This window comes from Puma concolor, chromosome A1 (assembly GCF_028749965.1).
Source record: "Puma concolor isolate L17-30 chromosome A1, mPumCon1.1.hap2, whole genome shotgun sequence".
NCBI lineage: Eukaryota > Metazoa > Chordata > Mammalia > Carnivora > Felidae > Puma > Puma concolor.
The window spans coordinates 216,409,851-216,425,233 of NC_141667.1; the positions used below are offsets into that span (position 1 = coordinate 216,409,851).

At 41.3% G+C, this 15,383-nt stretch overlaps 2 protein-coding genes across 10 annotated transcripts in view; one reads left to right on the top strand and one right to left on the bottom strand.

The window, feature by feature from the left end:
* The window catches only part of NUFIP1 (nuclear FMR1 interacting protein 1), a 41,510-nt gene extending 40,980 nt beyond the window's left edge, over positions 1-530 (bottom strand). The window contains exon 1 of the mRNA XM_025924724.2: positions 82-530. Coding sequence (XP_025780509.1) covers positions 82-484 — 403 coding nt within the window. The 5' untranslated portion in view covers positions 485-530. The remainder of the gene's footprint in view (positions 1-81) is intronic.
* Positions 531-599: 69 nt separating this feature from the next.
* The window catches only part of GPALPP1 (GPALPP motifs containing 1), a 71,771-nt gene continuing 56,987 nt past the window's right edge, over positions 600-15,383 (top strand). For all 9 annotated transcript variants that reach the window (XR_015253055.1, XR_015253057.1, XR_015253067.1 and 6 more), the window contains exons 1-6: positions 600-794; positions 4,006-4,138; positions 4,913-5,011; positions 7,875-7,983; positions 11,738-11,869; positions 12,313-12,477. Coding sequence is in view for 1 of the 9 variants with exons in the window: in XM_025924690.2 (XP_025780475.1) it covers positions 707-794; positions 4,006-4,138; positions 4,913-5,011; positions 7,875-7,983; positions 11,738-11,869; positions 12,313-12,477 (726 nt within the window). In the remaining 8 variants the exon portion in view is untranslated. The remainder of the gene's footprint in view (positions 795-4,005; positions 4,139-4,912; positions 5,012-7,874; positions 7,984-11,737; positions 11,870-12,312; positions 12,478-15,383) is intronic.

The following is a 15,383-nucleotide window of genomic DNA, read 5'->3' on the forward strand; positions in this document are numbered from 1 at the left end:
AGTAGAGAAAGGGAAAAGTGGGAAAGGGAAGAAGGGAAAAAGAAAAGTAAAGGGGCGGTAAGGAAAAGAGTAATAGCCTACCCGGAGTGTTCTGATATCCAGGAAAAACACCAGGAGACTGTCTCCAGTACCACGATGTAGAAGCCTGGAAATTCCAGGAAGGCTGGCCGTTGAGTTGAGGCTGAGAATCAAGGGGGGACTGGGCGTCGAAGGGAGGCTGCGCCCCGGGAAGAATCTGGGCGTCGAAGGGAGGAGGCGCCTCGGGGAGAGCCTGGGCTTCCTGGGGGTGCTGCTCCCCTGAGGAAGGCTCTGACCCTCGTACGGGAGGCGACGACGAAGGCGGTGGTGGCGGCGGCAGCATTGCCCAGAACATCCAGTTGTCAGACAGTGAAGCAGTGTCTCTCAGAGGCCCCAACGTGGGGGTCAGCTCGGATGCTGGAAGCCACCCGTTAGAAGTCACGAAATCACCAGCAGGCTCAGCCATGCCTCCAGCCAGGTAGAAAACCTAGCATGCGAATATGGAGCAAGCTTTATGCGTCACTTCCGGTCTCGTGAATTACAGGACTCTGCCAACCACGGGCTGCTACGTCATTGGTCGGCGCCGGAAAAACTTCCTGCCGTTTGCGGCGTATCCCGGGCTGCCTTTTGGGTAGGTTTGACGCTGCGTGGATAGGGTTGTAGGCTAGACCGGTGTCCGCTACCGCGGATGGCGAGGGATCTGATCGGGCCGGCGCTGCCGCCCGGCTTCAAGGCTCGCGGGACAGCAGAGGACGAGGAGCGAGACCCCAGCCCTGGTAAGCGGCCGGCGTGTACGCTGCCCGCCAGGCCTGTCCGCCCCTTTTCTGGCCCGGTCCCACTCTCGGAATTGAGATCTAAGGCCTGAAACGGTGGAGCAGTGGCAAGTGGGCGAGGAGGACCGGAGCTAACTTTGCTTCTCTAGCGGTAGCGGGGAGGTGGCGCTGGAACGGGGCGAGCGTGGGGGGTGGGGGGAGGGGGGATGGTAATCATTGTAATGAAGATGTATTCCCATTTAACGGTTAACGGGCCGGACCCTGTGCTAAACGATCGATACACATTGTCATTTAATCCTCCTAGAAACCGTATGAAGTAAAGATGATCATTTCCATGTTATAAACGGGAACACTGAAGCCCAGGCTGTTGCCCGTATCACACGGCTGGTAAATGGTGGAGCCCAATTTAGAACACAGCCAGTGCGCCTAACCTCTGTGCCATATTGCCTTCTGACGAACAGTGCTCATGGCTCTTGCAGGGGATGCTTTGCTCCTTAGCCCCCGACCTGCCTTCCTAGCCTCTCCTCCTGTCATTGTACCTGACACACACAGCCCAGTACTGAACTAGTTCCAGTTTCTGCGCAGTTTCTCAATTCTCTAGGAGCTTTCTGGCCCCACTCTGCATTTTTTGACATACCTGACGAACTCCTACCCCATCCTCCGAGGCCCAACTTCAGTGTCAGCGAAGGCTTCAGTGAAGCATTTCCAAACTCTCCCAAGCATTGTCACACCCTCTTTTTCCCCCACAGGGTTTTCTTCCACTTAATTACATCATATATTTAATACGCTGTTTTGAATAACTTGTCAGCATATCTGCTTGCACCATTGTAGTATGGTCTTCTAGCCTTAATACAGAGTGGGCACTTTGTATTTGCCAGATAAGTGCTTTTTAGACTCTTCATGCATTTCTATCTCCTTTAATGTTTGCTCTACCTTTTAGTGAATACATGTTGCATTCCTTTTGAAATTTTTGGATCACTGGATATGTCTACATTCAGCTTTAGTACATACTGCTAAAATCAGTCTTTTGTTCATTTTTCCACTGATCTGTCTTTCCTTACTGGCCTGTTGAGTTCTTTGCTGTTTTTGTTGTTGTTGAGTTCTTTATGTAGTCTGGACAAGTCATTTTTTCAGTTATGCATGTTGCAAATATCTCCTCTAATTCTGTGGCTTGCCTTTTCCCTCTCATTTGTATGTGTTGATGAACAGAAGTTTTTAATTTCGGTACATTCTAATTTTTAGTTTTTCTTCTTTTATGGTTAGAGCTTTTTGTACCCTATTTAAGTAGTCTTTGCCTCTTCTGAGGTTACAGAGTTACTCTCCTTTGTTTTATCCTGCAAGCATTACTATTTTATCTTTCACGTTTATATTTGCAGTCCATCTGGAGTTGATACTTATATATGGTGTGAGGTAGGGGTGAAGATTTATTTTTTTCCTCACAGGTTTCTAATTGATCCATCACCCTCCCTTCCATACTGCACTATAATGTCACTTTCTTTGTAAATCATGTGACCACAAATGTGCATCTAGTTTTTTTCTTTTTCATTCTGGTAGAATACACATAACATTTACCATCTTAACCACCTTTAAGCGTACAGTTCATCACTAAGTACATTGACATTGTGCAACCATCACCACTATCCATTTCCAGAATGCTTTTCTTCTTGCAAAATTGAAATTCTGTACTCATTAAACAGTAAGTCCCTGTTCCCATTCCCATTTCCCCCAGTTCCTGGAAGCCACCATTCTACTTTCTGTCTCTGTAAATTTAACTACTCTAGGTCTCTCAGATAAGTGGAATCATACAGTACCTATCTTCTTGTGACTGGCATTTTCACTTAACGTAATGTCTTTGGAGTTCATCCATGTTGTAGCATGCACCAGAATTGCTCTCAGGTGGGGGATTCTTGAACCCAGTCTGATATCTGTCCTGTGTTCCTCACACTCAGCTACCCTCCTGAAAGAGATCACTGAGTTTGGAAGAGGGAGTGAGCACACAGGTCTGAGATGGAACAAATTAACTTTACTCAAATACCTTGGAATATTGAATGCTGGGAAATGTCCCCTGAGATCATGTCATTAGAAAACTCGGGGAGAGGGGTGTGGAGATGTTTTCTCAAGACCAGTCTATGTACTCCAGATGCTGCCTTGTGGAAAATAGGTGGAGCCTTTGCTATTTTGACTCCAACTTCAGACTCTGCAATGACCATCACCTCCACGAATTTCAGCTGCATTTCTAATCACACACTGGACTCTGTTCTATCTCTGAAAACTTAAATTCAAGTTTCTTTCTCAGCAAGAACCTTTTCATTCTCATTCAGTTATTCTTGTTAGACTTTGTTGTTGTTGTTGTTGTTGTTGTTGTTGTTGTTGTTGTTGTTTAACCTCATTGAGCTCTGCAGACCCTGCCTTCTATCCTTTTTGGCCTCCTCCTTTTAATTGCTTCTGCCCCTATTTGACTTAGACCTCACAGTCCATCAATTCATCCATTCTCTTGCAATGTTTTCAGCTGCCTTACCCATTCAGTATTCTGTTAAACTCATCTGGCAAAAACCCAGCTCTAGATCATTCCAAATGTTTACCTTCTCATGAGCCTACATCCAGCCTTCCAAATGCTGCTAGAAAAAACTTCACAGCTCCACAGGCTAATGTTACGAAAAATTACAGTCTCCTCCCTAATTGGGTTCTCAGCTGTGCCCAGCAGTCCTCGGACAGTTTCCCCATGCAGTTCTCTCCCTAATCTCAACCATGGTTTTTTAAAAGCCTCTTTTTCTTCCTCAGACTGTCTTTCCCTCTACTTCACTGGAAGAGTAAATGCCATCTTAAAAGAACTAACTCTATTTTCTGCACTATACCTGAAAACTTCCCTGAATCTTTGCTCAGCTTTTTTGTCTTCCCTGTGATTACAATAGAAAGGTGCACTACCTTCTTCTAAGGCTAGTCCTTCCATTTTTAATCTGAATCCCTTCCCCTATTTGTTTTGTGCACAAAACAGGAACAAATGAGATAAAAGTTCATAATAAGTAATAGCCAGCGAGTGCTGGGAAGATGTATCGTGTAAGAAAATATAAAATGTATACTTTTATAAAAATAGAAAATAAAGTATAAAGTGTTGGCTAAGGAGTTCATTGAAACATTTTATGCATAATTGCACAGTTATGCATAATTGCAACAATTATGACCAATTGTGACTTAAACAAGAAATTTCCTATAGTTGCAGGACCAGCTTTACCCCCTAATTATAAAAGCAGTAGCTCAGAGTCATCAGACAGTGATGAGGACAGTAGTTCATTGTACGAAGAAGGAAATCAAGAATCTGAAGAAGATGACACTGGTCCAAGTGCAAGGTCAGTCACTTAAATAAACCAAGCTTCAAACCTAGTATACTTTGGCTGGAACAGATAGTCAGGAATGCCATATCTGTATCTTTACAGCACAGGAAGAAATCGTTTCATATGGCATTTCGTCAGGAACTACGCCTTCTAGAAGGAAATTTATTGTAGTAGATAGTTGTGGAGACATCTAGGATTTCAATTAAATTCTTATCTAAAAGATTTTTTCTTAAGGTATTACTGAAGTGTCTAAATACATATTCTAGATGAGCCATAGGATTTCTTTTAGAAATTATTTATGCAGTGTACGGTTTTTGCTTAAGTAAATGAATGATTTCCTTCTAACTACCCTTCCTTGCCATGGGTCCATGTAAAGAAAAGTGGAATTTTTGTTTAGTATTGGGTAGCAAGGGTTTTTTGATGCGTTTTAAAGATAAGATAGAACTAGCAACTTAAAACCTTCCTGCATGAGATAAACAGCTAGCGTCAAACTTTTTGCTCAAAAACATTCAGCAAGTAGACTCTTCGAAACCTCAGTAAAGTGGAATCTTTAACGCTATAGAAAATATAGAAAACTACTGCCATAGAAAATATGGCGCTATTTTAGGCCAAAAATAAATTCCAGGAAAATGTTGATATAAGATCAACTGTGGTGTCCATTTGTTCTCATTGGGCAAGATGAATTTATTGTTTCAGTGTTTATACAACTAGTTGGAGTTAATGCTTCCTTTAAAACTTAAAATTCTCTGTGAAAAAAATTTGCGTAACGTTGTACTACTGTGTTTTTAGAAAACAGAGGAGAACTCAGGATGATGACGATGATGATGAAGGGTTTTTTGGACCAGCTCTTCCTCCCGGATTTAAAAAGCAGGATGATTCTCCTCCAAGGTGACAATGTGTAGTGTTTCAGGCCAGTCTTTTCCAACTATTTCAGTAGGTGTTTGTTGATTCAATAAAGTGCTGTCCAAAGTTGTTTTTTAACTTACAGATTTATAGAACGTTTGAAACGCATAGGGGAAAGTAACTGTTTCCTCTAACAAAAATGATTATTTACATGCCTATAAACACTTCTGTAGTTTATAAAAAACCTCCACATCCCTTAGTTGATGCTCACAAGAGTGCTCTGTGATAGACTGAGTGCAGCATTATCCCTCTTCGCCCTTTTCTTAAATAGATAAGGTTGCACACATAGTAAGCAGTAGGCCTGGGGCTGGAATCCTGGTATTTACCTTTAAAATTAGATGCTTTCTTAGTTATTTGGTGACAGAAAGAACAATTCCTGTGTGCCACGTTAAACAATTTGACCAACTTCTCTGTACCTCAGAATTGCCATCTGCAAAATAGGATCACAACACGTACCTTTCAAAATTGTGGTGATTGAGATTTCATATTTACATACATGCACATATGTGTGTGTGTGTGTGTGTGTGTGTGTGTGTGTGCGCGCGCGTGCCTCTTACATGATGCCTGGCCCCAGGTAAGCATATAGTAAGTTTTGATTCCTATCTTCTCAGAATTATAAAGTTTTTAATGCTGAATGCGTAATTGCACACCACCTTGTTTATAATTCAGAGCACTGTTACCAGTATGCGAGAACAAGTCAAAAAGACTTGTATATTTTTTTTTATTTTAAATTTTTTTTTTCAACGTTTTTATTTATTTATGGGACAGACAGAGACAGAGCATGAACGGGGGAGGGGCAGAGACAGAGGGAGACACAGAATCGGAAACAGGCTCCAGGCTCCAGGCTCCGAGCCATCCGCCCAGAGCCTGACGCGGGGCTCGAACTCACGGACCATGAGATCGTGACCTGGCTGAAGTCGGACGCTTAACCGACTGTGCCACCCAGGCGCCCCAAGACTTGTATATTTTAATGTGGTTTTTTTATTTATTTTTGAGACAGAGAGCAAGCGTGAGTGGGGGAGGGGCAGAGAGAGAGGGAGACACAGAATCCGAAGCAGGCTCCAGGCTCCGAACTGACAGCACAGAGCCCAACGCGGGGCTCGAACTCACAAACTGCATGATCGTGACCGAGCCGACGTCGGATGCTTAACAGACTGAGCCACCCAGGCGCCCCAACTATTGTATATTTTATATTCAAACTTTATAATCCTATCTATCAGCTCCAATTTTCAACGGTTTTTTTTTTTGTTTTTTTTTTTATTTTTGGGACAGAGAGAGACAGAGCATGAACGGGGGAGGGGCAGAGAGAGAGGGAGACACAGAATCGGAAACAGCCTCCAGGCTCTGAGCCATCAGCCCAGAGCCTCATGCGGGGCTCGAACTCCCGGACCGCGAGATCGTGACCTGGCTGAAGTCGGGCGCCTAACCGACTGCGCCACCCAGGCGCCCCGATCAGCTCCAATTTTCATGTTAACTTTGGACCTTTTGGAAATAAGGCTAGACTCTCTGCTGCCTGATTTTGTATGCCACCAAGCCAAGAATAATCTTTAAAGGGTCATCTAAAAAACAAAGACCGGCATGCCTAAGAGACCCATATATGGCCCTCAAAGCCCAAAATGTCCTCTCTGGCCTTTTACAGAAAATTTGCTAACCACTGGGTCATAACATTCCTTTCAAGAAAGCACATTATTAGAAGTACAGCAGTGTCTTTCTTGAGAGTTGTATTTGGCTGTTAAATGGCCAGGATCAGAACCCAGACCTTCTGAGTCAGTACCAATTTTCCTCTGCTACGAAGCCTGTCTGTGAGGCTCTGATAGAACACAGTGCAACCTGGAAAAGCCAGCTTAGGACTTCATTGCCATCTTGCTTGTTAATACTGGTACAGCGACATCTCTGGGGAAAACAATGGTATGAAAGAAAGAATTAAAAAACGTAAAGTATGAAAGAGAGTAGAAAATATCTTGTCTCTGTTATTTCTTCCCTGAAGTAAGGCTTTATCTTTGTAAGCCCCAGATTTTAGGCACTTCTCCCATTTGGACTGATGTCAGTTCCCTCGGAAATGTAGCAATAGGTCACCTTGAAAGAAAATGAACTTTGGCATCGAGGAGACCAGGGCTCAAACGCCAGCACTGACACTTGCTAGTTTGTGGTATCCTTGGGCCTTATTTTGCTCACCCAGAAAATGGAACGACTTAGGGGCTGTTTGAAGGAAACAGAAAAGTGCTCTGGTTGAAATGTGGCTAGCACAGCACCTTTTCCTTTGTCTGTAGGTCTCAAATGACTTTTCATTCTTGTGCACTTCCATAGTGAGGACAGCGTTCAGATTTGTATACTCCCATGGCACATGTAACCATAAATTGCCGACATCTCTGTATGCATGCACCGTTTATGTTCTTAGAACTCAATTTATACTTAAAGAGTTCTGACTGTAACTATAACACGCCTAATGCACCTGTCAGTGGTCAGTGAATATCAAAACTGAAAGCCAAGGCACAAAATAGAAAAATATCTTCACAGGCTTTAATTCTTAATAAGGAATTTTAAAAAAATATTATTTTTATTTAATGGAGTTCTTTTAGGAAATGATATACATCACTGCCATTGAGAATTACTGGTTTAGTATCTTAGCATTGACAAACAAATAGAAAATAAAAATGAGAAAATTGTATTTTTTTAAGATACTATAGAAAAATACTAGGTTATAAAATACAAATAATATGTTACATGAAATTCTCATCTTCAACATTTGTTAGTATTTGGGGTTTTTTCTTTCTTTTTTGTGAACTCTTATTCTAAAAACTGCTTTTGAAAATCAGGGAGAATGTTAAAGGTACATTTTATTTTTCAGGCCTATAATAGGTCCTGCATTACCACCTGGTTTTATTAAATCTACTCAGAAAAGTGACAAAGGCCGAGATGATCCAGGACAACAAGTATCATCATATTTCAACTATGAGGTTTGGAAATTTTTTGATTAAAGCAAAAGATGTAACAAACTCAAGACTTTGCAGAGTAATAACTATGTAATCATTTGGCTCAAATGTAACTAATATGCAGTCACACAGTTGCATCCACATTAATCTAGGATTGTAAGGTATACTAAATCAGAAGCTTGTCACAGAACTGAGATGTTATAAAAAAATAATAAGGCAGTTACATGTTGACAGAATGTGATCCATTCATGCTTCTCATCCTTGAAGGCAATGTTTACAGTGCCAGAAAATACAACATGATGAAAAGTTTAAGGAATCATGGTGATTTGACCTGAAAAAAAGACAGCTGAGGAATTTTTTGATAATGGTCTACCTTGAAATTAGTTGTTATCCATCCATCTCTGGTGCCTGTATTTAACAAAGCTGGTGGTTAAATGATTTTATGAAAAGATAGGTCAATGATTTTAGAGTCAAGTATGAAAGCTGTTTTCTTGTTAGAGGCCTGGTCCTTACCAATAGCTGAGATTTGTAGAGTACTTTATAATTTGTAATGCTTTTTCCCCATATATGAATATTATTTTCTCTGCAACGTTATGAAATAGATATTATCCGCCATCTGACAGATACTAAAAACTAGAGAAATTTGGTAACTTACCCAAGATTGCACACTTTGCACTAATCAAAGCCAAAGCTTAAACCAAGTTCTTCTTTTTTTCTTTTTAAGTTTTTTATTTTTAAAGATTTACTTTTAAGTAATCTCTACACTCTACAAGGGACTCAAACTCACAACCCCAAGATCAAAAGTTGCTTGCTCTCGGGTGCCTGGGTGTCTCAGTCAGTTAAGCACCGACTTCAGCTCAGGTCATGATCTCACAGTCCGTGAGTTCGAGCCCCACATCAGGCTCTGTGCTGACAGCTCAGAGCCTGGAGCCTGCTTCGGATTCTGTGTCTCCCTGTCTCTCTGCCCCTCCCCTGCTCATGCTCTGTCTCAAAGATAAATTAAAAAAAAAAAAAACATTAAAAAAGTGGTGTTGTTTTTTTTTTTAATAAAAAAAAAAGAGTCGCTTGCTCTCCTGACCAAGCCAGCCAGGTGCCCCTTACGCCTAGTTCTTTTTTTTTTTTTTTTTAATTTTTTTTTTTCAACGTTTATTTATTTTTGGGACAGAGAGAGACAGAGCATGAACGGGGGAGGGGCAGAGAGAGAGGGAGACACAGAATCGGAAACAGGCTCCAGGCTCCAGGCTCCGAGCCATCCGCCCAGAGCCTGACGTGGGGCTCGAACTCACGGACCATGAGATCGTGACCTGGCTGAAGTCGGACGCTTAACCGACTGCTCCACCCAGGCGCCCCAAGTTCTTAATGCTTTAGATCACCTGTTCAGTCTGTTATTCTGTAGTAACTTCCTGGATGTTCATCTCTATTGAGAACTGAGCAGTTACACTGTGGCTGTTACCAAGGAAAATATAATGCAGTGGTTAAGACCATGAACTTCAGAGTGATTTACTCCTTCCTTCAACAGCTACTTAGTACCTACTACAGTGTATGAGGCACATGGTCACAGGAATGAGTCTGTCAACAAGTCTAGTTCCTCCCACCTTCAAAGGACATCCACAGTCCAACCATTTCTGCTCCTCCCCTAGTCTAAGTCAAATCATAGTTCATCTGTTTATTGGTCTTGATATTTTAAACCTTGTTTTTCTGTTACCTCCTCTCAACACGGCAGCTAGAGCCTGGGCAAAATGAAGTCAGATTGTGTCACTCACACTCAGAACTATCACACTGCTCCTCCTCTCTCTACATAAAAGCCAAGCCCTGGGGCACCTGGCTGGTTCCGTAGAGCGTGCGACTCTTGATTGCGGTGTCATGAGCTTGAGCCCCATGTGAAACGTAGAGATTACTTAAGAAAAATGAAAAATAAAAACAATAAAAAAACAGAGCCATTACACTGTGCTGACAGCTCAGAGCCTGGAGCCTGCTTCGGATTCTGTGTCTCCCTCTCTCTCTGCTCTTCCCCCACTCATGCTTTGTCTGTCTCTTCTTCAAAAGTAAATAAATATTTTTTAATTAAATAAATATTAAAAAAAATTTTTTTAATAAAATTAAAACTAGAGCCCTACACATTGTAATGTCTCCTTGAGCTCCGTGATTTTCTCTCTTAACGTCAATCTGACCACACTGTGCTCCTTGCTGTACCTCCTCACTTACGCCCAGCAGGCTCCTGCCCCTGACTGTTCTTTCCTGCAAAGTCTCCCCAGAGTGGTCTTCCCCTAGATATCTATGTGGCTTGCCTCTCAGAGCTTCCGTGTTGGGCTGGAATGTCACCTTAGTGAGGTCGTTTCCGACCTCCTAGCTCAAAATTACTATCTCCTCTTCCCTTTACTCGTCTCTCCTTCTGGCCTTTAATTCTCTCCATAGCATCTGTCAGCACCTCAGATACCATCTGTTACTGCTTCTTTCTGTTTATTGTTGACCTCTCCCCACTGGAATGTTGAGGACGGAGATTTTGTCTTCTCCCTAGGGGCATTCGGAAGTATTTGTTGAATGAATGAGTACGTTAGACATAGTCCCAGATAATCACACTAATCAACCTGCAGGGTAATGGGGAATATGGACATTACACAAACATCTAACATTATGAGTGATTCAAAAGGTGAGACAAGGGGTGCCTGGGTGGCTCAGTTGGTTGATCATCTGACTTCGGCTCAGGTCATGATCTCACCATCCATGAGTTTGAGCCCCGCATCAGGCTCTGTGCTGATAGCTCAGAGTCTGGAGCCTGTTTCAGATTCTGTGTCTCCCTCTCTCTCTGACCCTCCCCCATTCATGCTCTCTCTGTCTCAAAAATAAATAAACGTTAAAAAAAAAAATTAAAAAAAAAAAAAGGGTGAGACAAAATACTATGGAACCATGACAGGGGAATCTAAACTAACCTAAAGAAATGAGAAAAACTCTTTGTCTCTGAGAAAATGTCTAAACTGAAGACTGATGCGTTGGAGATGTCTCAGCAAAGAGGGCAGGAGAGATTGTTCCAGAAAGCACAGATAGCTTATTTGAAGAGAAAGCAGTGTAGAGAGGAGGAAAGTTAGGGCTTTAGAAGTTCAGTGTGAGGGTACCCGGGTGGCTCAGTCAGTTAAGTATCCGACTTCGGCTCAGGTCATAATCTCGCAGTTCATGGGTTTGAGCCTCGTGTTGGGCTCTGTACTAAAAGCTCAGAGCCTGGAGCCTGCTTCAGATCCTGTGTCTGTCTCTCTCTCTCTGCCCCTCCCCGACTCACTCTCCAAAAATATAAACATTAAAAAAAATTTTTTTTTTTTCAAAAGAAGTCCAGTGTGCTTGGAGGGAAGAGAACAGGAGAGAGAAGGCAAGAGCCATTGGCTCCTGGGTGAGCTTAGTTTCATGTCAGTATCATGCAGGTTGTTATCCTTGTCTTAGAGGGTTGTTGGTGAGGATTAAGTCAGAACATTTTCAACTTATAATAGCTCTCGTCATGGTTGTTATTCTTAACACCTTCACTACTGATACCATCAGAGTATTTTTTTTCTATAATTCATTTATTTTTTTATAATTTACATCCAAGTTAGTTAGCACATGGTACAACAATGATTTTAGGCGACGAAAAGGTCCTCATTGCTCAGTGATCAGCCAGCAATACATTGTTTGCGTTTTTGTCTTATTGTCTCTAAGTAATCCGTTGCAGTGAAATTTTAAGTATTTTAGGATCATTTTCTATAACCTATGGCTCTGCTCCTGGTTTAAAGGCAATGTCTTATTTCAAAAGGAAACAGATAGCAGTGAAGATGAGGACATTGTTGGACCCATGCCTGCAAAAGGACCAGTTAACTACAGCGTCACGACAGAGTTTGAAAAAAGGGCCCAGAGAATGAAAGAAAAACTGACCAGAGGAGATGATGTAAGTTTTAAATATACTATACTCTGAGAAATTGGCTAAATGGATTAAAAATCTAAATTTTAAAATCGAGATGAAAGAAAATATATGCGTTATGTATATAAGTAATATAAATAAATAATGTAATTAATAATATAAATAAAATATATGCAATATGTATATAAAGAAAACTTAGGAGCAAGGTAATCTAGAAGCTGTAAAAGGAAAAGACTGGCAAATTTGCCTATTTAAAAATTTCTGTGTGGCAAAAGATAACGAAGTCAAAAGAACAATAAATTGGATGAGATAATTGTAACATATATGACAAAATATAATCCTTTATATTAAATTCTTTCTCTTAAAGCCTCAATTGAGAAACACGACCACTTATACAGTATCTTACAAACGCTTTCTGGGCTACTTTTCTTTTTTTTTTTTGACTGTTTGATTTTTTACTTCTCTTAAAGAATTCATCCAAACCAATTACAAGAGAGTCATGGATGACTGAGCTTCCTCCAGAAATGAAAGACTTTGGTCTCGGGCCCAGAACTTTTAAGAGACGAGCCGATGAGAAATCTGGGGATCGATCGGTCTGGACAGACACCCCAGCTGACAGGGAGAGGAGAGCTAAGGTGAGAGAGCTTGTTTGTGCATGTATTTCTGCCCATGTTGGCTGTATTTTGAAAACATAGAAGGCATGATGATTTAAAGGTACTATTTTTAAATTATGATTCCAAAGGGAAAATACAGATTTCTCCCTGAAAGAAAATAAGGACAGTGACACCAATTGCTTGCGATTTCCCAATGAATTATCTCATTTAAATCTCAAGAAAACCCAGAGATCTGGACTTACTGACTTCATTTTATAGAGGGAGAAACTAACTTTTATGAGGTCCACTTTTCTGGAATTAGAGGGCTGATTAGTAATGAATAATAATTCTATTCTAGACCTTTCTATAATTCTAAATTCTCTAGTCCTTATATACCATCATACTGTCTCCATGAAACTAAAGCCACGGGTTCACCTAGGTTAAATGATACCTAGAGATTCTCCCACAAAATGACCTTACTTCAGGTGCACTATGATTTGTGTTACTGTCAAAATAGGCAAGAAATGCTTTCATCGATAGTGCTGAATACTATATGATCTCCCTTCTGTGCAGAATCTAAAAAAACAAACCAGAAAAAAAAAAAAAAAACAGTCATGGATATAGAGAATAGACTGGTGGTTGCCTGGAGGTAGGGGGAGGCAAAATGGAGGAAGTAAATAAAACTCATGGGGACATATGTACAGCATGGTAACTATACTTAGTAATACTGTATCGCGTATTTGAAATTAGCTAGGAGAGTGGATCTTGAAAGTCCTCATCACAAATGGAATAAATGTTGGTAGCTGTATATGGTGATGGAAGTTGACCTATTTTGATTATTTTACAATATATAACAAATATTGAATCATGTTGTACACCTGAAACTAATAAAATGTTTCATCAGTTATACCTCAGTTTTTAAAAAAAGAAACGCTTTCATAAGTGCGTTAAATAATTTGCTAAAAAGGAAAAGAAGTTTGGATAGAATGCATTATTGACTCTGCTTTTTACAAAATCTTCCATTATAAATTAGGAATTGAACCACTGTGGGGCACCCGGGTGGCTCAGTCGGTTAAGCATCCGACTTCGGCTCAGGTCATGATCTCGCGGTTCGTGAGTTCAAGCCCCGCGTCAAGCTCTGTGCTGACAGCTCAGAGCCTGGAGCCTGTTTCAGATTCTGTGTCTTCCTCTCTCTCAGACCCTCCCCTGTTCATGCTCTGTCTCTCTCTGTCTCAAAAATAAATAAACGTTAAAAAAAAAAAAAATTAAAAAAAGGAATTGAACCATTGTAAATTAGAAGTACCCCCAGCACTACTTCTTAAATTTACCCCATCCGAAGGTTTTTACTCCCTTTAATTCAAATTTGAATCCTTGAGTAATTGGTACCCAAAGGCTACAGCTTTCCAGTTTTGACTTCCATAGTTCCACACTTCATTCATTCCTCTACTCTGTTTATCTTCTCCATCAGTACCAAGAATTATGAGACCTTCTCTTTTCATTCTGTAACTATAGATTGAATACCTTCTCTGCCAGGCATTCAGTTTGGTTGTAGGTAATAGCAAAATGGAAAAGCTTTTTTTTTTTCTCAAGCTTATTTATTTTGAGAGAGAGAGAGAGAATGAGAGAACACATGTGCACACAAGTAGGGGAGGAGCCGAAAAAGAAAGAGAGAGAGAGAGAGAGAGAGAGAGAGAGAGAGAGAATCCCAAATAGGATCCAGGCTGGCACCCAGAGCCCTATCTATGCAGGCTCGATCTTAAAAACCATGAGATCATGACCTGAGCCGAAATCAAGAGTCAGACACCTAACTAACTGAACCACCCAGGTGCCCTGGAAAAGCTTCTTATGGAGTTTTCATTTTAGTGGAGAATTGGTTATAAAATACCCCGTGTTACCCTTTTTTTTTTTTAATGTTTATTTATTTTTGAGAGAGAGAGAGGGACAGAGCACGTGCAGGGAAGGCCCAGAGAGAGAGACACAGAATCCGAAGCAGGCTCCAGGCTCTGAGCTGTCAGCACAGAGCCCGATGTAGGGTTCAGACCTACAAACTGTGAGATCATGACCTGAGCTGAAGTCAGATGCCTAACCGACTGAGCCACCCAGGCGCCCCCCGTGTTATTCTTAAAATGTGGATGTAATGTCTCCAGATTTTAGCACCCTACCTTGCACATGTGGCAAAATTGTAAATTCTCTTTGGTCCAGAAGATTAAGGGAAGTCTAAGAGTTGTAATAGAAAGTTGAGGTGAACCAACACACCTGAGGCAGAAGAAGCAACAGAAAAGGTGGTGTGGGGGCACCTGGGTGGCTCAGCTGGTTGAGCATCCGACTTCAGCTCAGGTCGTGATCTCACAGTTCGTGGGTTCGAGCCCCGCGTTGGGCTCTGTGCTGACAGCTCAGAGCCTGGAGCCTGCTTCGGATTCTGTCTCTCCCTATCTCTGCCCCTCCCCCACTCGTGCTCTGTCTCTGCCTCCAAAAAATGAATCAACCTTAAAAAAAAAATTTTTTTTTTTTAAAAAGAGGTGGTGTGGAAGTAAGCCGCATGCTTTGAATGACTAGTGTTGCGGTGCCTGTCTACTCTTTCTTAACTGGTGTTTTATAAAAATAATATATTGGCATTTTTGTAGTTTAGCCTTTAAGATTGTCTCCAGAAAAGACATTCCCTTGTTTACGTGAATTTATTCATGTCTATGTTAGTTGTGCTTTTCTCTCTCCTTCTGTTCCTCACTATAGGTAAATAGATGTCTAGCCTACAGCCAGATATGGAGGGACTCTTCTTCCGAGGAAAATATCAGAAAAATGGAGCAAATGGAAATTAGACAACCCAGTGATTTTAGGACCTATGATTAAGTTCTTCAGATCTTTTTCTTTTCAGTACTTGAAAGTGTTTTGTTCAGTTCTACAGCAAATTCATAAAGGGATTATTAATACTCCTTAAATTTTATGGGATA